This window comes from Ascaphus truei, chromosome 4, assembly GCF_040206685.1.
Source record: "Ascaphus truei isolate aAscTru1 chromosome 4, aAscTru1.hap1, whole genome shotgun sequence".
NCBI lineage: Eukaryota > Metazoa > Chordata > Amphibia > Anura > Ascaphidae > Ascaphus > Ascaphus truei.
The window spans coordinates 110,444,373-110,470,441 of NC_134486.1; the positions used below are offsets into that span (position 1 = coordinate 110,444,373).

A 26,069-nucleotide genomic window follows, 5' to 3' on the forward strand; every position below is an offset into this window, starting at 1 on the left:
TTAGAGAGGGTTGGGGTTCCTTAAAATGCATCTGATCTCAGGCGCGCTATTAGAGAGGGTTGGGGTTCCCTTACAATGCATCTGATCTCAGGCGCGCTATTAGAGAGGGTTGGGGTTCCTTACAATGCATCTGATCTCAGGCGCGCTATTAGAGAGGGTTGGGGTTCCTTACAATGCATCTGATCTCAGACGCACTATTAGAGAGTGTTGGGGTTCCTTACAATGCATCTGATCTCAGACGCGCTATTAGAGAGGGTTGGGGTTCCTTACAATGCATCTGATCTCAGACGCGCTATTAGAGAGGGTTGGGGTTCCTTACAATGCATCTGATCTCAGGCGCGCTATTAGAGAGGGTTGGGGTTCCTTACAATGCATCTGATCTCAGGCGCGCTATTAGAGAGGGTTGGGGTTCCTTACAATGCATCTGATCTCAGGCGCGCTATTAGAGAGGGTTGGGGTTCCTTACAATGCATCTGATCTCAGGCGCGCTATTAGAGAGGGTTGGGGTTCCTTACAATGCATCTGATCTCAGACGCACTATTAGAGAGGGTTGGGGTTCCTTACAATGCATCTGATCTCAGACGCGCTATTAGAGAGGGTTGGAGTTCCTTACAATGCATCTGATCTCAGACACGCTATTAGAGAGGGTTGGGGTTCCTTACAATGCATCTGATCTCAGACGCGCTATTAGAGAGGGTTGGGGTTCCTTACAATGCATCTGATCTCAGACGCGCTATTAGAGAGGGTTGGGGTTCCTTACAATGCATCTGATCTCAGACGCGCTATTAGAGAGGGTTGGGGTTCCTTACAATGCATCTGATCTCAGACACGCTATTTGAGAGGGTTGGGGTTCCGCAGAAATTCTCAATATAATTATAGGGCTCCCAAACAAAAAAAAAAAAACAAAAAAAAAAGGTTGACCACCACTGCTATAAAGTATTCATGGTGCACAGAGAGGGAAAGCTGCTCCTGGAGCCTCCATTGGATCCTGGCAAAAGTGGACTTCAGACCCAATCTAGAACCAAGAGTCTTTTGAACCGCTATACAACAAGGGTATTCCCAACACGAAGAGGCTCAATATCACATCCTGCAAAATGGTTACATCAGACATGAAAAACTAAGGTCTCACTTGGACATACCTTTGGGATTCTTGTCATCTTCCAAAGAAATCTTTTCACAGATGTTGAGCAGAAAGCCGAGGATGAGCTGCTTGATGTATTCCAAATTGACCTGTTCAGGAGTCGAAGGCTCAAGACATCTGGAACATCCAGAGGGCCAAACGAAAGGTAAATCTTGGGTGAAACCTGTTAAAAGTTGTTCACCTCCACCAATAACGATGACATGCTAAACAATCTTCATTATATATACAGCTAAACCCCGTTATAACGCGGGTCTCGGGGTCCACCCCGAGACCACCGCGTTACTAACGGGGTCGCGGAAAAAAAATGGCCGCCGCGCTTTAGCGCATATTCATCCCGCGGGACAGGAGATGGGAGCGGGCATGTCCCTCCGCTCCCCGCTTCCCCCTGTCACCGCGGGACAGCCCGCGGGGCAGGAGATGGGAGCGGGGATGTCCCTCCTGTCCCCGCTTCCCCCTGTCACCGCGGGACAGGCCGCGGGGCAGGAGATGGGAGCGGGGATGTCCCTCCTGTCCCCGCTTCCCCCTGTCACCGCGGGACAGGCCGCGGGGCAGGAGATGGGAGCGGGGATGTCCCTCCTGTCCCCGCTTCCCCCTGTCACCGCGGGACAGCCCGCGGGGCAGGAGATGGGAGCGGGGATGTCCCTCCTGTCCCCGCTTCCCCCTGTCACCGCGGGACAGGCCGCGGGGCAGGAGATGGGAGCGGGGATGTCCCTCAGGTCGCCGCTTACCTCAGATCCTGCTGCCTGCATGGAGGTGGTAGCGGGGGGTTTCTTCTCCCCACCGCTGTCCTCGGTGCTCCCGCTGCCTGCGCGGGAGGAGGGGGGGGAGCGGGTGGTGGTGCTGGTCGCGGCCTTTCCTCTGCTCCGACCCCACCCCCCGTCTGTGTAGAGTGAGAGAGTGTGTGTGTGTATGTATATATGGGAGAGAAAGTGTGTGTGTGTATATGGGTGTGTGTATGTGGGTGTGAGTGTGTGTAAGTGTCTGTGAGTGTGTGTAAGTGTCTGAGTGTGTGTGTAAGTGTGTGTAAGTGTGTGTGAGTGTCTGTGAGTGTCTGTAAGTGTGTGTGAGTGTGTGTGAGTGTCTGTAAGTGTGTGAGTGTGTGTGAGTGTCTGTAAGTGTGTGTGAGTGTGTGTGAGTGTCTGTAAGTGTGTGAGTGTGTGTAAGTGTGTGTGAGTGTGTGTGAGTGTCTAAGTGTGTGTGAGTGTGTGTGAGTGTCTGTGAGTGTGTGTGAGTGTGTGTGAGTGTGTGCGAGTGTCTGTGAGTGTGTGTAAGTGTGAGTGGGTGTGTGTGAGTGTGCGTGAGTGTGCGTAAGTGTGTGTGAGTGTGTGTGTGTCTGTAAGTGTGTGTGAGTGTGTGTGAGTGTGTGTGAGTGTCTGTAAGTGTGTGTGAGTGTGTGTGAGTGTGTGTGAGTGTCTGTAAGTGTGTGTGAGTGTGCGTAAGTGTGCGTAAGTGTGCGTGGGTGTGCGTGAGTGTGCGTGAGTGTGCGTGAGTGTCTGTGAGTGTCTGTGAGTGTCTAAGTGTGTGTAAGTGTGTGTGAGTGTGTGTAAGTGTCTGAGTGTGTGTGTAAGTAAGTGTAAGAGCCGGAGCGGGAGGTGGGAGGTTTGACAGCGAGGGGGGGCGTGGCTTGAGCGGAGGGACCCGCTACTCTCCCCCCCCCTCCCTCCACGGGCTGCAGGAGGGAGCTGCTACTCTCCCCCCCCTCCCCGGACTGCAGGAGGGAGCTGCTACTCTCCCCCCCTCCCCGGACTGCAGGAGGGAGCTGCTACTCTCCCCCCACTCCCTCCACTGGCTGCAGGAGGGACCCGCTACTCTCCCCCCCCCTCCCTCCACGGACTCGGGCTGGAGCACTCATACATACACACATACACACACACACACAGGCACTCACGCACTCATACACACACACGCGCGCACACACATGCAGGCACTCACACACTCACACACACACACACACAGACAGGCACTCGCACTCACACACACAGACCGCTAACCCCCCCCCCGCCGCAGTACAGGGCCCGCCGTAGCCGCAGCGCAGGGCCCCGCCACCCCCCCAACCCCCACAGCACAATGACTTCCCACCCCCTTAACTTTGTGAAACAAAAGTCACAAGACGTTGTACAGGCAAAATACTGTACATCTGTTAAAGTGCAGTTGTCTGTTTATTTCTATATAATAATTGTGTGCAGTGTGTGTGCAGTGTGTCAGTGTGTGCAGTGTGAGCAATGAGCAGTGTGAGCAATGAGCAGTGTGTGTGCAGTGTGCAGTGTGTGTGCAGTGTGTCCAATGAGCAGTGTGTGTGCAGTGTGCAGTGTGTGTGCAGTGTGTCCAATGAGCAGTGTGTGTGCAGTGTGTGTGCAGTGTGTCAGTGTGTGCAGTGTGAGCAATGAGCAGTGTGTGTGCAGTGTGCAGTGTGTGTGCAGTGTGCAGTGTGTGTGCAGTGTGTCCAATGAGCAGTGTGTGTGCAGTGTGTGCAGTGTCAGCAATGAGCAGTGTGTGTGCAGTGTGAGCAATGAGCAGTGTGTGTGCAGTGTGCAGTGTGTGTGCAGTGTGTCAGTGTGTGCAGTGTGAGCAATGAGCAGTGTGTGTGCAGTGTGCAGTGTGTGTGCAGTGTGCAGTGCAGTGTGTGCAGTGCAGTGTGTGCAGTGTGTCAGTGTGAGCAATGTGCAGTGTGTGTGCAGTGTGTGTGTGCAGTGTGCAGTGTGTGTGCAGTGTGTGTGCAGTGTGTCAGTGTGTGCAGTGTGAGCAATGAGCAGTGTGTGTGCAGTGTGCAGTGTGTGTGCAGTGTGTCAGTGTGAGCAATGAGCAGTGTGTGTGCAGTGTGTGCAGTGTGAGCAATGAGCAGTGTGTGTGCAGTGAGTGTGTGCAGTGTGTGCAGTGTGCAAAAAAAAATGTAAAAAATAAAAAAATTAAATTTTTTTTTTTTTTTTTTTTTTTTAAAACGGGAGCCACGGGAAAACCGCGTTATAACCGAATCGCGGTATAACGAGGCGCGTTATAACGGGGTTTAGCTGTATTTGGCACATATAAAATACCTAGACAGTAGGTAAAAGAGCGAAGGCACCAAGAGCTGTGGCTGTTTGAGCTTCTTCTTGTGCTGCAGCAGCTCCAGTATAAGTGTGGTTCTCGGCCAGTTAACACATCGTTCTTCCTGTGTGCTGTCAGGAACCTGGGGTTTCCTAGGGAGATGCAACAGAAAACCCATAGTAAAGGGCACATCTCAGAAGAGCGTTTGGAACACAGAGCTCCAACTAGCAAGGTACGCGCCAGGTGTAAGCGCCGTGAATAATGGAGTGGCTCGATTTAACAAAATATTGTGCATCTTTTAAACACAGGCATCCTTTCTGAATCCTGGAATATCTCAAGTACTCAAGCAGTAAAGGTGCAAAAATAAAAATAATTGATTGCAACATTATGTCATGTTTTGTTCCAGCTATTATAATAAACGTAGATTTCCCATCTAGAACTATGCAAGTCCCTCACTATATTCTGGACGATGTGCGACAGAAACCCGAGTAACCCCTCTTCATACATCTTGGCAATAACCCACTGTAACACTCCTGGCTAACCTTTTGCAAGCTGTCTCCTTTCTATTCCACTGGTCTCCACAGCCCAGCATTACTGGAAACTTCCCTACTGCGGTAAAACCAATCACTGTCCACTATTTTCCTTCATAGAAAAACACGGTTTAGAGGAAGCATTTTTATGAGCCGGATAGTTGCAAAGGGCCCTCTCTGCTGTGCACCAAGATGCCTCTTACACTTGTATTTACTCCCATTGGCTCTGCATGTCTCCCACTTACACTTTGACCCCCACTTTGCCCCTCCCCGCTTTCCAAGTTGGCCGGTCAGTTTCACTTTGCCAGTTAGAATTGTAACTCGGGGAGTGTTAGGCCCTGCTACGGTCATGCCTTGGGTGTGGCAGCAGGCTTAAGATGCTTTGGCCAAAGGGTTAAACTAATGACCCTTTTTTCAAGAGAATATATCGGTATTGCACTGTGTATTTCGGTCACATTGGAAGTAGTTTTGGGCATCTTTGTCTCTTTTTTGTTGTCCCACTTACACTGCGAGATCTTTGGAGCTGGGATTTAGTTCTATGTATTGTCCTATCAAAACCCTGCATTTTCAATTTTGTCTGTATGTTTATACTATAAAGCGCTCAAACTTTCCCCAGCATAAAAATAGGGAAAATACTAAAATAGGTTTTGCTCGTCAATGGGCCGGTGCCGAAACGTTATCAACATCTCACCTTTATTCATGTTCGATTTCTTTACCAAAAGTCAGGAAATAAACCAATTAGAAAAACACTGCAGGCAGGGAAAAAGTTATCTACTTAACTATAAAGGATATGACCACTCTAAAACAAATTATATAGGAACGCTGGTCAACAAAGAATAATTCAAATTGCTTGTTTTTTTTTTTTAATTTTTAAAATGGGACTATAATAAAAGGGAGAACAGAGGTAGCATAAACTGAAACGCCACCTGGGCAAAGGGCGTACGACCCAAAATGCGTAGGTGCGTTATGCTTATCTAGGGGGCCTCAATGATCCATTAAAAAAACTTTTTATTTTTCTATACGTGAGCCGCCTCCTGTTTTTGTGGGCAGTGCTGTGCCTTTTGTTCCTTAAACTGAAACGCCTAATTTCTCAAGCCTGCCTTTTCAATCCAGTAAGACATGTAATTGTGATGAATTGATAAAATGCATAGTGAAATTAATTTGAGCACTCCGATGGCAAGAGTTCCCCTGAATATTTGTATAATATACATTTTCTAATACCTTTTTTTTTTTTTTTTTTTTAGAGTATCCAAGGAATATTAGGGAGTTAAAAGTTGAGGGTTTCACATGCACCCATAAAGAATACAGGTTTGTCCAACTATGTCTAATAAAGCTATAGACAGAATGACTTAAGAGCCAAGCAACTGAACGTTTCCCTTGGTCCTCATTCTTGAGTGAACAAGCTCATCACAGTCACCAAGACAGAAGCTTTGGACACCCTATAGTACCTTTGCTCCTGCTGCATCTTCTGCCGCCTCGTTTGTCGGACAGTGGACACGCTTTTGTCTCTTCCTGGGGGCTCCAGTTCTGCACTAATGTGCTCTGCGTTGACTGAAATCTGCAGGGAAGAAAGTGCAAGATGCTGGATACTGACAAAACCTGTGATATACGGACTTTAGGCCCAGTCACTTTTGTGGTGGAATGTCCACCTGACCATGACTAATCAACTGGAAAGACCTGTGGCACACTAGGGTTTAAAAAGGGAAGAAGGTATTGCGAGCAACCAAACGAGGACAAACTGCTGTTTTTTCTTATGTATTTGATTTATTAGCAGAACCAATTTGCCACACATGCCGAGTGACGCTTTATATCACAGCGCGATTATATTCATGGAAATGCGGACCTGCTAACTTTTGATTTAGCGATTATAACACGTTGCTGCAAAGGCAAAAACACTAGTGCGGGAGTTTGGTCATCAAAGCCCCCAGCAGCTCATCTACAGGATTTAGCAAATCCTTAACATTCAATTTCAAAGTACTAAAGATACAAAGTAAATTATACGCATTAATCAACAGCAGCATTTATATAAAAGAAGTCTACTGGGAAGCTGGAAAATAAAATGAATTGTTGGAATTGGTAATCACTATGCTTTTGACAAGGGATTCAGTGCTCACTAGAAAATGCACATGCAGAAGGTATGTGCATAATAGCACCTCTGGACAGACCTACAGTACAATGCGAAGATCTGCAGTAATGATCACCTCCAAACATTCGGAGATCTTAGAACGGTTTATCTACATGATGAATGGCACGGACAGAAGCATGCAATTGTGAAGGCTGCGGACTTACCGCTTTAAATGCGCTGCCGACTGACTGGGCACAGACCGGATTTTTGCAGTTTAACAGCAAATCAAAGAGCACGCCCAGCAGCTTCTGCTGAACACGGCCATCTTCCACAGCAGCAAAGAAAGCCTTGGTTATCTAAGGACAGGCATAGAGTCAGAGGTTACGTGCCACTCTGCAGGATGTCGCTGCTACTAGATTTAGACAGGTATTGATTTACTGAAGATCTCATACATTTTAAATGCAGATTGCACTAAATATGAACCGAACGTGTCAAATCCTGACCTCACCCCACTGAGGCAAAGTATTTTTAAACAAAGAAAACTAAAAAAAAAGTGAATATAGTATTTGTTTTTTTTAATGTAAACATAGAAGAAACAAAATGGGAACTCTCAAATTTAGGAGGCTTTGAAAAGTTTGGTCCTCTAAAGCAGCGGTGCGCAAACTGGGGGGGCGCCCCCCCAGGGGGGGTGGGAGTTTTGTCTGGCGGGGCGCGGGCCGTTGCAGAGCCCCTCGCTCTTCCCCCAGGCATTACATGTAATGCCTTGGGATCGCGCGAGGCCTCTACGACAAGGACACTTACCTTGTTTCAGAAGCGTCTCCATGGCGATGCAGCGTCAAATGACGCCGCGGGGTCATGTGACGTGACAGGCGGCAAATAACGCCGCGGGTCACGTGACGCGACCCCGGAGCATCATTTGATGACTGTGGAAGGTAGGAGAGGGGGCGCGAGACCGGGGGAGGCCTGGCAGGGGGGCGCAGCTTAAAAAGTTTGCGCTCCCCTGCTCTAAAGAAACTTTATCAAGGTGTCTCTAAATGTAATATATATGCCTTGAAGCAGAGTCTAATACAAAACACGTCTTTTTTTTTTTTTTTTTTAGTTAATACCTTGTGAAGTAGCTCTAGTTATAATTTTATTTTCTATTTAGCTTTTGGAATTAGTACGGAAAACCCTGTTGACCATTTATATGAAACCCCGGGATCCTGTTTTTCAGCATCTCAGGAACACAAAAAATACAAAACAAACGCATCAGTTTCAATTTCAAAATGTCAACAAAAAACTGGAAAAACTATTTTTGTTATTAGTGTGAATTGCTGCTAAAAATGTCCCAATTATACTCCGTTATCCCCCATTAGTTAACTCCAATATGTAACCTTGCTATCTTTGCATGATTCACCCACATTCCAGGCAGCCTGCTCCTAAAACATTACACAAAGAACTTACTTGTCCAAGTGCAGTGATCTGGAAGGAGGGCAGCCCCGGATAAAGCGTCTGTGTGGTTTGCAAAGCGCTCACAAAGACATCCAGACTTCGGGGGTCCTTGGCCAAGAGACCTGCAGAGTGCTCGTTGAACTTGCCCAGGAGGAGATGGAGAAGAAGAGCTTCATCCTGCAGGACGTGGCTGGTAGTAGATGAAACTTTCTCCAGCAGTCTCTCCAAAACGGGCAACATCTGAACAAGAAGAGCCTGAAAGAGACAAACTAAGGCTAAACATGTCGTTCATCTCTCTGCCGGCTTTCTATGCACCGAATTGTCCTTCTCATTACAGTAAAGAGTTTACAATGTACTAAAATACATAAATATACATACTTTTTTTTTAATTACGGATACAATGGCGCACTAGTTACGGATATGAGATATGGGGAATATTGGGAGAAAAGGTTAAATGCTACTGATCTATAAAGTGCTAGATAGACCCTACTCAGAACTGACTTCGGCCATATTTAATAAGCAGTGCTACTCTAGAAGATACCTTTCAACAGGGCCTAATAAACTAGCCCCTTACAAATGAATGGGCTGTAACGTGTCTTCCGACAAGAAAGATGTGTTATGGAGTAGCACTTCCTAGTAAATATGGCGCTCAATACATTTAAGGATTCAAATAGCGTATAGCGTAGTATATTAATAAAAACAAGAAAACTGTCACAGTAACATTATGCTTTCACTTACACCACATACTACATCAGCTGCTAAAATCCATGTGGGACAAATGTATGCTTGGTAATGTCACTGAAGATTTAATGGGGGTTGGAGGAAGATACAGGCGCAGTGACTGCATAGTAATATCAGCCCCAAAACAGCATTGTTAGGGAATTGCAGGAAAACCAGCTTTTGTACACAAGGATTGTTCAACAGACCTCGCCATTGACATCTTGAAGAGCTTTCATCAGGATCTTGCTGACGTAGGATGGACAGCTGGGTGTCTGCAGAAGTGTCAGCAGCTGCTCCAGAGCACTTGAAAGCTGAGAGGACTTGTGTTCACCTGGCATCTGCAGCTCCTCAAACACGCTCCCTAATGCCTGCAGAGTTGAAACAAGGCAGCAATGGCAGTATCTCCACAGAACAAACAGAGGGACACACAACAGTCTTCTTTTGTTTTGTTACAAGTAAAATCCGTAAGTAAATTTGGCTCAGCGCAAGCATCTTCAAAACAACATTAACAATGGCTTCAATTTGAAAACAAGAAGGGTGGCTATTAGCCATGCATGAGCTTACCAAATAACGTTTAGTTTCTAGCTATTGGATTTTTATGCCAAATGGAAACAATGTGTAGCCAGTCCTGGCAGGAAAAGGGTTAAAGCCAATGCAAAAAGTCCCGCGCACTCCTTGTGAATTTGCCCACATGTATATAAATTGGATTAGCACACATCAGTTTGATCTCTGAACAGTCCTCAATGCATCAACGGTTATTCTGGATTTAGACGTATGATAAGTGTTTCCTTGCTCAGGCTCTCATTTCTACGGGACTAATGGGAGGCCCACAGCTCCGTGGTAGTCCAGCTGTAACCATGCAATTATCCTGGAAGGTGAAGGCTGCATGCATGAATACCTGAATCACATAGGTCGAGTCTGCTACAATCTCTTCCGTTTTCTGCACCAGGCTCTGTACGACAGGGAAGAACGGGGAGTCCTTCACCTTGCTGAGAGTCTGCAAGCAAGTAATGGCTGCTCTGCGCACTTCTCGGACAGGACTGGTCAAGTTGATCAGCAAACATGCCACCACTACAGGAGGGCAAAAGAAGAGGAGTCAGGAAGTTATCAACGGGACTAACTGTACTGCGATTACGAAAGAAAGATCGGAAATTATTATTGTGACGTTTATCTCAGTTTTTATTAATTAGAGGGAGCAATGGGTGCCACAGAAATGAGAATATGGGCGAGTCTTTACATTCTATGTGGTAGAAGGGATGCTATGAGTGAGTGTAAGAACATTGTTATAACAGGGTGAAACAAAGAAGTCCAGAGAAACATCCAATGTGACAAAAATACACAGTGAAATACCTATATATCTCTTGAAAAAAGGGTCGTTTAGTTAACCCTTTGGCCAAAGCGTATAAGCCTGCGAGCCACTTTCAAGGCATGACCATAATATCGCAGGTCCTAACACTAACTGGTTAAAATCCTTATTTATATATAACAGAGGGCGACAAGAATTGAACGGTGGCAATCCTGTCTGAGACAAGTTCACGAAAGGACACTGGCATATTTAATAGTTTAAACGTAGCTAATTGCTACCTTGTTTAAAATAAAATAAAAAGTTTTTTTTTTTTTTTTTAAATAATTTTTTTTGTTTTAACTTAACCTTTCTATGGTAAACAAAAGTTCTGAAGGGGTTTTGCAATCTTTACATAACATATCAAAGTTCTTAGCTTAGTTCTATTCCTTTGTTTCCAAAGTAATTCTGCATCATTAGTCAAACAGATCAACATAAGTAGCTGATGAGCTTCAATCCATTGTTCCGAAGTGACACATATTCCTTTTTCCACAAGAAACAACTGGAGTTAGAGCGTTATTTTAAGGATGACGTTCCAAGGAAGCCAATTAAACAGGCGAGTTGTTTTTACAAAAAAAACAAAATGTTGCCACGTTATACAGTCCCTTCAAAAGCACTGTTGCAGCCTATTTTCTACCGGTTTCAAACTGTTTGGCCGGCGAAGCCAGCCAATCAGAGGAACAAACTTAGGCTGAGTCCATGGCGTGGGAGACCGCACTGAGGCGTCCACATGGGGCGCGATCAGATTGCCTTAAAGCATTGGTCGCACCATAGACCGTGCGGGCGCACGCGGGTGGAGGCAGGAGGGGACGCGCGATGCGCAAGAAATCAACTGATTTCTTGGCGCGACACGCAGGTCACGTGAGCGGTTCGCCCATTGAGGGCGAACCAGCTCCGTGACACCCCTAGGAGCGCCCCCCCACGGCACGTCGACCATGGCCAGGGAAAGCACCCGCACGCCTCAGCGCAGGCGAAGGCACCATGGCCCGGGCCTTACTCGTTGGTGTTATCCAACGAGCAAAAAGAAAAACAAGAGAAACAAATATATCAAATAAACCAGGTCATAGTGCACTATAAAATAAAGTGCACGAAATCAGGGAGGGGAGTTTAAAAGAATCCATGCTGGGGGACACCGAGCAAAGCACTCCGCCAAACGCCAACTGGGAGGCAAATTCTGACACCGTCCCAGTGGACTGGGCTTGCAGCAGAGGAGGAGGTGGAGGAGTGACGAGTAGTAAGGAGGGAGGAGTAAGGACATGGAGGAGTACAGGTGATGGCACATAAATACACTGGGCGCAACAGAGGGTAATAACAGTAACCAAGGTCATCCGAAGTAGCTGACAGACTTGTAATAGTGTCACTATCTAAATAAATACCGTGTAAAGCTTCCCCTAAGAAGGTATCTTTAATTGAGACTTTTAAATAGAGTGTCTGAGCCCGACTCCAAATATAGGGGCGGTGGAGGGGGGCGGATACTATTTACTCCAAGTACCTGGAGAAGAGGCTGAAGCCAGCTGCTTCTTTTTCTGAAGAGCTTGGGATGCAAGCAATGTGTGGCCAATGTAGAGTGCCCGGGTCTGCAGCATAGCGTTCACTGTGCAGCCCAAGGGATTCGAGAGATTGCAGCTATACGTCCACAGGACTGAGAGGAAGCTGAAGAGATTCATAGGGTCCTTAAGGTGCTCCTTGCAAAATAAAAACAAGACAAATGTAGTTAGCAGAGAATCGTCTGACATTGAAGCAACAATGATGTTAAAAGTGCAATCCCATTTTCAGATCACAAAAGCATGAGCGATAACAGAAAACATATAGCATTTCAGAACGCCCTTCTGGTAATGTTTTATTACAAAACATATTTCCCAGGCCCGCACGTTTAAGAGTCATTAATTTATTATATTCATGACCGATTTAGATGTAAAAATCTGTTAATTTTTTTTTTAAAAAAAACACATTCTGATAACTGCACATTAATACGTTTTTACTCAATCCATTTTGATCCATATCTATCTTATTAAAACGGCAACTCTTCTTTTACACCTTACTCAGGAATATAGTTAAAAATGTATGCAATTTCCCCTCAAAAGAAATAATACTTTTTCTTCCTGATTTCATGTTTTCATATGTACGTATATATATTTTTTTTTTTATTATGTCAAAAATGTAGGCAGGACTTACAGCATATGTTGTATGGAGGAATAATAATAAAATGAAAAGAACAAGGGGGTCTTGTTCTCAAAAACTCAATAAAAGGAACTGGGGAATAGAGTTTCAGTTGATTAGACAGGAGCCAATTCCCTTTATGGCTTGAGGACCATTTGGAATACTAGGTATGTTGCCGTGTACCATTATGTCCGATATAATGAATGAAGATTTGAACAATAAGAACCAAAGAAAGACGTTCTAATTCCCAACAATGTGTGCTCCGCCCACATGCAGCATCTGCAGCATGTGAATGCAAGAGAGGAATATTCTCTGGACCGCGTGTGTACCCACTGGTATAAAACTTATTTACAGGGGCCATTTTGATGCAACTAAAAGTTGCCTAAACATAGGCATTCTTTTTTTTTCCAAATAGTTTTATTAGGCATTGGTACAACAGGTGATTTACAGGTTCATTACATCGCCTAATACGTAAACGTTTTAACTTTTTCTGGGGTAAAGAAGGGACCACCTTGGTTGTCCCTGAAAGGGAGGTCCTCGAAGAGAGAGGACAGAAGGGTCGGAGGGGGGGGGGGGGTGGGTAAGGGGGGGGAGAAGGAGGGGGGGGAACTTCACATCCTGGGGACCCTATCCTTGTGACCCTTGGACCTACTGGACCAGCCTAGGGGTTCGGATGAGACTGATTTGCACTAATACTAGCTTTCTGTCTACCAGGGCCTTCATCTGTTGAGAAGCCACCAGGGTTCCCATATCTTATCAAAGGCGATAAGCTTTTGCCTCAGCATTGCCGTCAACTTCTCCATTGTCATTACTTCACTGACCCTTTTTTTAATAGATTTTTTGGATGGTGTGGCTTGTCTCTTCCAGGAGGCCGCTATCTCACATCTGGCCGCAGTTAGAATATGGGAGATTAATTTCCCAGTTGTCCGGGCAATACCTGGTATTGGCCTAGCAAGTAGGAAGGTCAGCGGTTCTATAGGTAATTCTAGGTCTATGACCTCTTTTATCAAATTTTGAACCTTAGTCCAGTACTTTACAATTTCCGGACAGGTCCACCAGATGTGGGCCATGTCCCCTCTATGACCGCAGCCTCTCCAACATAAATCTGACGCCAGGGGGTATATCTGGTTCAACCTCGCTGGGGTGAGGTACCAGTGGTAGAGAATTTTATAAATATTCTCCTTCGTAATGGTGCATAAGGACGTTCCCGAGGCTGCTAGCCAAATTTCCTCCCAAGTCTCCCTAAACATAGGCATTCTTAGATCGTTTTATCATGCCACAAGCAAACAGTGAATGGCTGAATGACCATATGTTTTGGTGTACTAAATGGAGTACCAGCCACGATTTGGCTTCTATATTACATTTCCCAATCTTTAACACAGTCAAAGTTTAATGAGTGGCGAACTCCCCCATTCATGTATTTCTGAGATACAAATTTTATTTTTTTTAAATATGCCATCAGCATCTTGCATACCTTGATTATGAACCCCATTAAAGCTCTGAAGTTGGCGGTGTACGCTCCCTCGCTGGCGCCCCAAACGATGATATCAAACAGGCCGATGAGGAGCTGCAGGTAGTTCCGGCTCACAGTGTCCATACTCTCAGGATTCCACCACATGTCATCTGCATGAGGAGCACATCAAGGGGGAGCAAGAAGTGTTGGGGACCGCACATTCGCAGCACTGCTTTCTGACCCACCTACTCTAGATACACATATGTTGAAACCGGGGATCAATGTGTGATCATAAGCAGGGGTATGGAGAACTACTATTTAGTTACTGTCCCAGAGTACCACGAATTGTGATTTACAACCCCAGAATTACACCATTTTCCTGATCTTATTTACACACTTCCAGTTTCACTAATTTCCCCCCCACAAAATAGCCGCATTTTAGGTAGCTTCTCTCTCCGAAGCACAAATATTGTATACTTCTTTTGAAAATAATGTTTCAAATAGCTAAATTCAGCATTATAGCTTTAAATCAGACCCCAGACTTTTTGAACCACTGGTTAAAACATACTTTTCCACAAACAAAAAGAACACATGAAGTGATCAAGAGAGGTCACTAAAAGTCCCTCTTAATTGCACTCATACCCAAGTCTAGTATATAACTGAAAGTGCCAGTTTAATAGACTGGTACCAATAATATTTACATAGTACATAGACCAGCAGGACAAAGAACCACTAAGCTAATCTGTGGCAAGACAAACTGTAATGACAACTTTAATACAAAATAAAACACGACGAAATGCATAAAATTACACCTAAAGCACAAACTATTACCTAAAAAGATCCCCTCATGGGCATGCCGGGAGTAGTAAGGTGATGACAGGGGTTAACTAGACCTATATATTATATGATAACCTCAGAGTATCTATATGAGGAAAGGTCAGAATAAAGTTAACCCTGCAAAATAGCCTCACCTGACAATAATGCAGAATTGGTCAGTGTCAATGGGTAAATTACCATAAGAAGAGGTATTGAACACACTGTGTAAATTGCACTGCTAACACACCAAAGGTATATATATATAAATCAATCCTATACTGGTAGTAAAATGCCTTAGTTAGAACCCAGCAAGTAAAGCATACATCTATAATAGATGACAAACGCATGTATACAGTAGTTGTTAACTGGAATACAGAGGCAGTACAATATAGGCACGTCTAAACAGGAACAATACGACCTGATGCTTTGCAGCTGTAGAGAACGGCAGTGTGGTTAGTGCCCAGTGTGTGTAGCTGTGTGCTCAGCGCTCACACAACTCTCCCAGTAGTGGGGACTGCAAACAGACTCCGTCAGCGCCCACGTGACCGTCAATGTAATGATGTCACTGTTTTCCACAAACAGCAAAATATATATATATATATATATATCTGGTGCTAGATGTGGCGAATCTTATTGGTCCTCAGCCTCTGGCCAATCAGATTGGTGCCTCTATGACGTCACCCAACTGCCACTCTCTTCTCCTCACCCGCAGAGACACACACACACACACACACACACACACACTCTCCTCTCCCCCCCCCCCCATCAGCCCCCCATCACACTCGCCCTCCTGCCCCCAGCCGCCAACTTCAGGCTCCTCCCCCCTCGCTCCCAACCGGCTCCCGGAGGGGAAGCACAGCGCGGCCCTCCTGCCCCAGCCGCCAACTTCAGGCTCCTCCCCCCTCGCTCCCAACTGGCTCCCGGACGGAGGGGAAGCACGGCGCGGCCCTCCTGCCCCAGCCGCCAACCTCAGGCTCCTCCCCCCACGCTCCCAACCGAGGTGAGCGCGACAACAATCCCCCCTCCCCCCACCCGCAGTCCCCTTCCCCACGGCGCTCCCTTGCTTGCCCGCGTGGGGAAGGAGATGGGCGCGGGGGGGGGGGGTGCAGTGGTGGCGCGCAGTCACGGCTGGCGGGAGGTGGGGAGCCACCTGTTCGGATCACCGGACGTTCCACTCTCCCTACCCCCCCCTCATCCTGTCCACTGTGTGTGTGTGTGTGACACTGTGTGTGTGTGTGTGACACTGTAGGGTGGGGACCGGAGCTGCGCATGGGAGGGGGGGGGAGGAGCGGAGAGAGAGGGGGGAGCGGAGAAACAGACAGGGGGAGTGGAGAGGAGGGAGCTGGAAATTTTAAGCCTGGCCAATGCCGGGTGCCTGTCCTGTCCACTGCCCGTCCCCCTCCTGTCCACTGTCCGTCCCCCTCCTGTCCACTGTCCGTCCCCCTCATCCTGTCCACTGTCCGTCCCCCCCTCCTAGCGGGAAATGTAACTCACGGGCAACGCCGGGTCTCTCAGCTAGTGTATATATATGTATATGTGTATATATATATATATATACATATATATATATATAAAATATAAAACTGATTCTTATATGTCTGGTGCTAGATGCGGCGAATCTGATTGGTTCACAGCCTCTGGCCAATCAGATTGGTGCCTCTATGACGTCACCCCCCCCTCCTCCTGTCCACTGTGTGTGTGTGTTTTACTGTGTGTGTGTGTGTGTGTGTGTGTGTGTGTGTGTGTGTGTGTGTGTGTGTGTGTGTGTGTGCGTGTGTGCATGTGTGTGCGTGTGTTACTGTGTGTGTGTGTGTCTGTGACACTGTGTGTGGGACACTGTGTGTGTGTGAGACAGTGTGTGTGTGTGTGTGTGTGTGTGTGTGTGTGTGTGTGTGTGTGTGTGTGTGTGTGTGTGTGTGTGTGTGTGTGGTGTGTGTGTGTGTGCGTGTTACTGTGTGTGTGTGTGTGTCTGTGACACTGTGCGTGTGTGGGACACTGTAGTGTGGGAACCGGAGCTGCGCATGGGGGGGGGGGGGGGGGGAGTGGAGAGGAGGGAGCCGGAAATTTTAAGCCCGGCCAACGCCGGGTGCCTGTCCTGTCCACTGTCCCCCCCCCCCCCTCCTGTCCACTGTCCCCGTCCCTCCTGTGCACTGTCCGTCCGTCCCTCCTGTCCACTGTCCGTCCGTCCCTCCTGTCCACTGTCCGTCCGTGCCTCCTGTCCACTGTCCGTCCGTGCCTCCTGTCCACTGTCCGTCCGTGCCTCCTGTCCACTGTCCGTCCGTGCCTCCTGTCCACTGTCCGTCCGTGCCTCCTGTCCACTGTCCGTCCGTGCCTCCTGTCCACTGTCCGTCCGTCCCTCCTGTCCACTGTCCGTCCCTCCTGTCCACTGTCCGTCCCTCCTGTCCACTGTCCGTCCCTCCTGTCCACTGTCCGTCCCTCCTGTCCACTGTCCGTCCCTCCTGTCCACTGTCCGTCCCTCCTGTCCACTGTCCGTCCCTCCTGTCCACTGTCCGTCCCTCCTGTCCACTGTCCGTCCCTCCTGTCCACTGTCCGTCCCTCCTGTCCACTGTCCGTCCCTCCTGTCCACTGTCCGTCCCTCCTGTCCACTGTCCGTCCCTCCTGTCCGTCCCTCCTGTCCACTGTCCGTCCCTCCTGTCCACTGTCCCCCCCCCCTCCTGTCCACTGTCCCCCCCCCCTCCTGTCCACTGTCCGTCTCCCCCTCCTGTCCACTGCCCTCCCCCCCTCCTAGCAGGAAATTTAACTCACGGGCAACGCCGGGTCTCTCAGCTAGTAGATATATATTCTTAAAGTCAAGACATGAATTAAATAAAAAAACAGCTGTGTTGGCACTATCGCGCAGTGTAAATGAGAACTTGAGTATTGGGTCAGGGGGGCGCAAACTTTTTTCCCTGCGCCCCCCTGCCGGATGTCCTCCTCTCCGTGCGCCCCCCTCCCTCCTCCTCACCTTGATTCCCAGCGGCGCGTCTCCAGATGCCGGCTGAATCAAGGTAAGTATTGTTTACAGAGGCCCTGCTTGTCCCCCAGAACTTAATTTAAGTGCCTTCGGGAAGCGCGTGGGGCCTCTGTAAACCCCGCCCCCCCCCCCCCCCCCCCAGTATTAGGTGATACCTTCTCTTTTTTTTTTTTTTGGACTGACAACAGATACTACAGTATAAGATAAGCTTTCAAGAGTTCTCCCTTCCTCAGGTCAGCAATACTGATTTACAGACATCCCAGGAGTTTAACACAGATGTCAAAATCAAGATAATCTAAGGCAGATGAGGTAGAGAAGGAATTGCAGAGGGAATAGTAACTAAACAGAGAGGGCAATAAATGGATGAAAGAAAGTGAGAAATAGGGCTAAGCTTCCATCAGCCGGATGAAGGGAGGGGGGTGTGCAGCAGGGTGAGAGAAGAGGTAGAATTGTCAAATTAACAGAGGCGCAGGGAGAAACATTACAAAAACAAAATCTGATAGCGTGTTAGAAACCCCATATCAGCATCAAGTCCTCTTTGTTTTTTGAGTCACAGAGGTTGAAATAGTTTAACATTAAAGCTGCAGTTCAGCCAATATCCTGCATGCGTGTTTTTTTTAATAAATCAGTTCTTTAGTAAGAAAAAATACTTTTAGCATTTTCTGTTTTTAAAAAAACAACTTTGAAAGACCAATTTTCTTGTATTCTATTTTAACAGCCATTTGCTAAGGCACTGCCCCTTCATGTCCTGTCACAAGCCCTGGCACACCCCTTTGTCAGCCCTGCCCTCCCTCTAGCACATGTCAGTGCAGGAGTGCTCATGAATATTCATGAGCTTCCACTGAAAGACAGAAGCAGAAGAAAAACAGATCCCTTCACTAATTATGTCACCAAATTTCGCCGATCAATACATGGAGAACGAATTGACCTGCAGCTATACAGTTCTTTAGGTAATTAGAGATTGCGCACATGAAACTATTGAAGTATAAAAATAAATTTAAAAAAAAAAAAAAAACTACAGCTTTAAGGCTTCTATTCAATGTGCTGTGAAGCTGGTTCCCAGAGCTGGTGAAGAGATCAGATCCATTCAAATGACTGGGACTAAGAACTCCAGCAGAGGGAAGCAGATTCACAGCAAATGAAAGAAGTGCCAAAGTGTAAATAGCCAAGTGAATTACCATCTTACTCCCTGCATAAATGTGGGTTGTAATGAACAACATGTTAATAAGATTAAAAATATCTGCTAAATTTGAGAAATACTCAAGAAATCAAGTTAATCCTTAAAATAATAATTTTACATTTCTCCTAGTAAATTACATATAATCAATAGGCATCTAAGGCACTATTTCCAGTGAAATTAGTCCTCTTAAAAGTAGCACTTCTTGCGGATTTATTTTCTTTCATGCACACGAATATACATATATATCTCATCTCCAGCCCTTTTCGCTCTAGTGCTGGATGAAGGCCTCCCCAATGATCTTCCAGGTACACGGGCAGAATACACTGGTCGAAAACATTTTTGGCGGCACAGTGGAAGGTTCCTGTGAAATATTTTCTCATCTTCCAAATGCGCTCCATCCCATCTTCATTCTCCTATTGTTTTCTTTCAAAAGATCCCCATCCATTATTATTTGCCGGCCAAGATAGGCAAAGTCTTCGACTTCTTCTAGTTCTATTCCATTTATTTCATTCTTCGCAGACTTGACGTTTGTTGAACAGCACTTTGGTCTTGTTGATATTCATATGGAGGACCACATTCTTGCGTGCTTAAGTGAGTCCTCCAATTTGTTGCTGGAGGTCTTCTCGATTTGTGGTGAAAATAATGTCATTTGCAAATCGTAAGTGACTCAAATATTCACCGGGGATTTTGATTCCTTTTTAGTCCCAATCTAATGTTTTGAACAATTCTTAACTGTTGCTGTGAAAAGCTTTGGTGAGTTTCTCACTGCCGCACTCCCTTGCTGATCCCTATCTTGCTTGTATCTTCATGTAATCGAATGGTTGATGTGACATTTTCAGAAATGTTCTTTATAATATCAATGTATGCTTCAACATTTTGTCTTCTTCGTGCATCTAGGTGTAGGACTGAAATCGAAAGCTTTTCGTAATCTACTAATCCTAAAATGAGCTGTAGATCATATTCATCACTTCTGGAAATTACTTTTTGTACGACTTCGATGTTTATACATATTTATCTAAAAAAATGTTTTACTAGGAAGAAGTGCATAGAGTTACCCCTCGTCCTTTTCAAGTATGTCCTGGGGCACAGAGGATGTGGTTCATTATGTTGTATCCACTGCGAAATCCAGCTTGTTCTCTAAACTGGGCAAAATCCAGGGTCGATTGCAGCCAATTAGTGAGTACATTTGTAAAAATCTTCTAAGGTGATTGGAAGTAAACCGATTGGTCTGTAGTTCTTGAAGTCTTCCTTGTCTCCTTTCTTGGGAATGAGGATAATTATAGCATTGCTCAATTGGTAGATATCATTTTTTCCACTTCTTCCCCATCTTCTTTCAAGATTTCAGCTGGAATTCCAGCTTCCCCGGAAGTCTTCCCATCATTCATGGATTTTCTTGCTTTCGACACTTTTTTTTTTGGAAGGACGCACGTACGCAGCGCATACAATTTCATGTAGGGGTCTTCAATTCTTTCAACAGTCTTATTTTATAGAGATATATAGATATAGCAAATGAGAATTACCCACCATAACATACATACCTACATATGATCCAGGGGGTACTGGGGAGGTTAACCGCATTGCTCCGGGGACTCTGGGGGGGGCTCTTTGTTGCCCATAAATCACACTTTAAATCTCCCAGACAGTAATACTTGTCTGGGAGAACAATATGTCCCCCTAGGTGAACCTGGTTCCAGTAGCAAATAGAAAACGTGTGACGTCTTCGGACAACAACATTGTAGCTTTCTGGGGGAGGAGGGGGGGGAGTTTGCCAGAAACTACAGACCTGTCATGTCTATATATACTAACGGATCAACAATCTATACGCAATTGTACACTATATCTGTAATCTTTTCAGTAATCTTTCTGCTCCTTTGACTACTTGATTTACAGGTATTTACAGGAGTCGTGTATTGATATGCCATGTGCCATCTGCCCATTGGTTATCTATAGCCTGCTTATTTCTATTTGTTCATCATTTTGTTTCTCCGTTTTCTGCTAGTAACGATGCATTATATAATTTTTTTCAAGCTTCAACTACATATTTAAAACGCGTTTGTAAGATGTGAGGAAGCCGAGCTAACGCCACCGAATGGCCCACCTTTAACAAAGGATTGCGGAGGGGTGAGGACGCCAATGAGGTTTTTCAACAGCAGTGTCAGCAGAACGGCATCTTCCATGTCTGCGGTGTGCCCAGCATTCAGCTTCTCAATGTATTCCGCTAGCAGCTGATCCCCGCTCACAGTGTCGAGGTGCCACTTCTCTGGGATTTCCTATGTAGGCAGACACAGGAAAAGGAATGACAATGTGACAGAAAACACCAGTACATGTTCCGTTTATGGGGTACTACTTTAATGGCACACATTACAATGGTTATTATTCATGTATCATATTATTATGACCCCCTGTAATAAAAATGGTGGGGAATATTAGATGTATTTTAATCAATCTGGTGCTTCAGAACGGGTTAATGTGGTTAATTGGTGGGTTATCACTTATGGCCCACTAAAAGTACAAGATGTGTTGTATAGGGCGGATGAGATCTGGGCAGTTGTTTTGCCAGAGATGCGATTATAATATGGCGCTCCTGACATCTTTATAAACAGGATCCTTTTGGGGGTAATTGCGAGGCATTCTCTGGAGGGTGCTGCAAGGTTTGAAGGGCATGGCTAAGGAAGCATTCCACCAAAGAATCAGTCGCATGCAATGAGACCACATACGACAGGAGTAAGAGGTGCCAAGGACAGATATCCATTTGTCACTCAAATTTAGGAGCAAACCGGTTATAATTAGTCTAGTTACGTCCGTTATAAATCGCCTGAATATATTGATATGACTCACGTCTAAGTATTGGGGAAATGAAGATAAGAGTGTTTATATATTGAATCAAGATGTTAAACTCCTTTTTAGAGCAGGGGTTTTTTTTTTTTCTCTGTCGTAAAACCATCAACCTAGCAGTTGATTTACGACAGGGGTGGGTTTATGTAGTTTCAATGGGGGAAAAATAGTACATTAGTCTGAGCAAGGTATTATGAAAATCAGAATTCAGAGGTGCGTTTTGGATCAAACCCTTGAATCCAAGTGTTTGAACTAAGCCAGTGACCTCTCTAGGGAAAACATATGACATGGTAATGTACTGCATAGGGATTTCTGTTTTATCCTGTTATTGTAATAAACTGTTCCACATTTATTGTAACTGTATGTTCTGTAATTTTCTATTTTCTGTAATCTGAAGTACTGTATTTTTATATATTAAAACATTTTTTTATAAGTTATGCTCTGGAGAGAGTATTTACATTTTCGGACACAGTTTGCTACAACAGATGTGTGTTAAATGCATAGTTTTTTCTATAATAAACAGGGACCTGAGACCCTGTAAGATATATTAATTTACATATTTTGGATAATTCTTGGGTGGTGGCAGCAAATAGATATGATTACAATTCAGTAAGGGGTTAATATTAACTAATTGAAAGTACCTTGCGGAGGAGAAAGCCGAGTTGGCTAGAGTGTATATTAACCCTGGTTGCATATCTATGTCACGCGCCCACGTGTGCTGTTCGTGACAGATGGTATATGGGGACGGATTGAGGAGAGATATTGTTCATTTGAGGGACTTTTGTGAAGTTGAAAAGTGCATTAACCGTTGTCCCATTTGCAGGTCCCGTGCTCACGGGTGTTCCGTACGCGACACCCCCTATCACGGTCATTTTCGTATTCTCTTATAGAACTAAGGCAGGGGTCTCAAACGCAGTCCTCAAGGGCCACCAACAGGCCAGTTTTATGTATATCGCAGCTTCAGCACAGGCACCTTAATCAGTGGCTCAGTCGTAGACAGACACCTGTGCCGGGATATCCATAAAATCTGGCCTGCTGGTAGCCCTTGAGAACCGAGCTTGAGACCACTGAACAAAGTATCAGCAAATATATACCGCCCCCCCCCCCCCCCCCCCCCCCAAGTCAGGTTTTCAGGATATCCCTGCTTCAGCACAGGTGGCTCAATTAGACGCTCAGTTAAAGACGGAGCCTCTGATCGAGCCACCTGTGCTGAAGCAGGGACTACTGAGCACCCCTGCTGAGGTTGAGCCCCCTTGCAGTACATACATGCTTATGCGTATATGTAGTACACACAGCAATTAGCCCCAGTTTTGCTCAAATGGTGCTGAGACTATACACTTGGAGACCAAGTTGCACTAAGGTTTAGTGCTGGTCAATAATTCTGGTGCATATTAATGTTCAGATCGTTCAACATCACCGTGGATAGCCACGTGACTACACACATCGTGCGGTTCAAAATGACTGGTTTCACCACTCCTCCCACTTCATTATATTGTTAGCCTGTATCGCTGCACCCCCAGTGCTTTAGTACACCGTACACCCCAGAGAGATGTTCTTGCCTCTGTTGGTGCTTCCATTTTCCTCAGTCTTTTCGCAAGTAGTTGGAAGACCCGGAGAGCAGCCTGTAGCTCATGTCCCTGAGGAGAGCAGCATCCCTGGACCAGTGCATGGCCGAGCACGTGGAAGGTCACCTTCTGTCTCATGCTGTCTGGCTCCTTTTCCGCCACCTGCACCAGATCCTCCACCTTCACAAGTACAGAGGAACAACAAGTTTGCATACTGGCCCCTTCGCACATCAGTGCTATTTACACAAGTTGATGTTTCACATTTGCATCCAATAGAAGTTTTAAAACAGATGTAATGAAGGCAGACTACAAACTTATCAATATTTAGCCAAGGAACGTGAAATAAATATACCAACACTTATTATGCCATGTCACTAATACAGTAAATGTATGTAAGCTTGTATATACATTAGAGTGTGAATGATATTGAGAGAGATAGAGACTTAATGTACCTAGGTATTTGTAACATGTACAGTATCTGTCATCATAACTATGCCCAGAACATACTGGAAAACGAGACGTAACTCTCAGTGTATTACTTCCTGGTAAAACATTTTATAAATAGAGAGATAGACATCCACACGTGTGTATGTATATAAATATGTGTGTGTGTGTGTGTGTGTGTGTGTGTGTGTGTATGTGAGTGTGAGTGTGAGTGTGTGAATGTGAGTGTGAATGTGTGAATGTATGAGAGTGAATGTGTGAATGTATGAGAGTGAATGTGTGAGTGTGTGAGTGTGAATGTGTGAGTGTGAATGTGAGTGTGAGTGTGAATGTGTGAATGTGTGAGTGTGTGAATGTGTGTGTGAATGTGTGTGTGAATGTGTGTGTGAATGTGTGAGTGTGTAAATGTGTGTGTGAATGTGTGTGTGAATGTGTGAATGTGTGTGTGAATGTGTGAATGTGTGTGTGAATGTGTGTGTGAATGTGTGTGTGAATGTGTGTGTGAATGTGTGAATGTGTGTGTGAATGTGTGAATGTGTGTGTGAATGTGTGAATGTGTGTGTGAATGTGTGAATGTGTGTGTGAATGTGTGAATGTGTGAATGTGTGTGTGAATATGTGAATGTGAGTGTGAGTGCAAATGTGAGTGCGAATGTGAGTGCGAATGTGAGTGCGAATGTGAGTGCGAATGTGAGTGCGAATGTGAGTGCGAATGTGAGTGCGAATGTGAGTGCGAATGTGAGTGCGAATGTGCGAATGTGTGAATGTGTGTGTGAATGTGTGTGTGAATGTGTGAATGTGTGAATGTGTGTGTGAATGTGTGTGTGAATGTGTGAATGTGTGTGTGAATGTGTGTGTGAATGTGTGTGTGAATGTGTGTGTGAATGTGTGTGTGAATGTGTGAATGTGTGTGTGAGTGCGCGTGTGAGTGCGCATGTGAGTGCGAGTGCATGTCAAGAAATATCTAAAAAGTGAAAAAGAAACAAATTATGTACATTTCTGTACACCTCACTGGGTATTTAAGTATGACATACACAGGTTACATTTTTAAACTGCTGGAGGCCATCTTTAAAATATGTAAATGAAATGTAGGCTTGAATGGTAAACTCGGAAATTGCAGGGGACATGCAATCTATACTGTGTTCATTATCGTGAGAGAATGCTGCAGCAGTTCCTAAGATGCAGTGACGCAAGGGGAAATAGAGAGCACAAACATAAGAATGAACGAGGACCAAAATGCAATGACTAAATAAACAATGACACTCAATATACAAAGCTGAGCAGATCACATTTTGGGGTGTATAGATATCACGCAAGTAAAGTGATAAGTAAAGATGCTGATAAATGCTTTTGGAGAAAATGCAATGGAGGTTTTGCAGACAAAATGTTCTACGACTCAATACATTACCACCCCACGATGGCTGCAACAAAATAATCACGCACCATCTGTAAAGCTGAAGAGGAATCTGTAGAAGTCATGTTACTTGATAACAACTCAATCAATTTGCCATTAGCCAGGCCAAACAGTTCTGCAGCTCCAGCGTCTTTCAAGATTTTATCAAGGGCTGTGGATAAAGTAGAAATACAATAAGTGTCAAAGGGATTTGTAGGTGCTAAATATTACTCAGCCGCACACAAGTAGTTTCAAGGCTCCAGTCACTTAGATTATACATAACCCACTGATTGCCTGATACAGCCGCATCAAACACTGCAAAATGAAGCATTCCTCTGTTGGGATTATACTACAACTGCATGAATACACTAGACTATGAAAAACACTCGCAATGCTTGTAATGGGAATTATATTGGAGTCTCACTACCCTATATACCATGTCCTAGGGCCATCATTTGAAAACTTGATTTGTCTAATTTCCAGTAAAAATTAATTATTATTATTTCTTGACCTCTATCAGCAAAACGTCAATTTACAAAAACAATTCGATTGACTGCAATTGAATGACCAATTTCGTTTCTTGGATGTCACAGGATAACAGAATGACTCCAAAGGACCCTACATTTAGGACACTCCACATGACTGACCTCACTTGCCATTATTTTTTAATGCAGCCATTTTCCTTCAAGACAATGGAATTAATATCAGACGTGAATCACCGAGCAATGCCAAGGAAACGAACCATTTCACAACGTTTATCCGTAGCATGAATTACAGCATTTATATAACCATGCAGTGGACTGTGGCCTGTCTACTAAGCAGTGCTAGGCCACAAGACTTTCCAAAAGCCAGAAAACACCTTATAGCTCATTCACTTGAATCTTCCCCGGCACCAGACAGCACCTTATGAAACAGCACCGCTTAAAGCAGCAATACTACAGCACCGCTTAAGGCTGCGGTCCCAGTAATGTCTGACACTCGCGCCCGGCGGGGGGGG

The 26,069-nt window shown here is 45.4% G+C and overlaps 1 protein-coding gene across 2 annotated transcripts in view; it reads right to left on the reverse strand.

Moving 5' to 3' along the window:
• Positions 1-26,069, reverse strand: part of HEATR1 (HEAT repeat containing 1) — a 71,598-nt gene that overhangs the window by 20,830 nt on the left and 24,699 nt on the right. For both annotated transcript variants that reach the window (XM_075596397.1, XM_075596398.1), the window contains exons 16-27: positions 25,123-25,244; positions 23,231-23,416; positions 20,935-21,106; positions 13,888-14,036; positions 11,746-11,938; positions 9,810-9,982; positions 9,118-9,279; positions 8,204-8,446; positions 6,985-7,116; positions 6,144-6,253; positions 4,174-4,317; positions 1,140-1,258 (exon numbers count right to left, since the gene is read on the reverse strand). In XM_075596397.1, the coding sequence (XP_075452512.1) occupies positions 1,140-1,258; positions 4,174-4,317; positions 6,144-6,253; positions 6,985-7,116; positions 8,204-8,446; positions 9,118-9,279; positions 9,810-9,982; positions 11,746-11,938; positions 13,888-14,036; positions 20,935-21,106; positions 23,231-23,416; positions 25,123-25,244 (1,905 nt within the window). The remainder of the gene's footprint in view (positions 1-1,139; positions 1,259-4,173; positions 4,318-6,143; positions 6,254-6,984; positions 7,117-8,203; positions 8,447-9,117; positions 9,280-9,809; positions 9,983-11,745; positions 11,939-13,887; positions 14,037-20,934; positions 21,107-23,230; positions 23,417-25,122; positions 25,245-26,069) is intronic.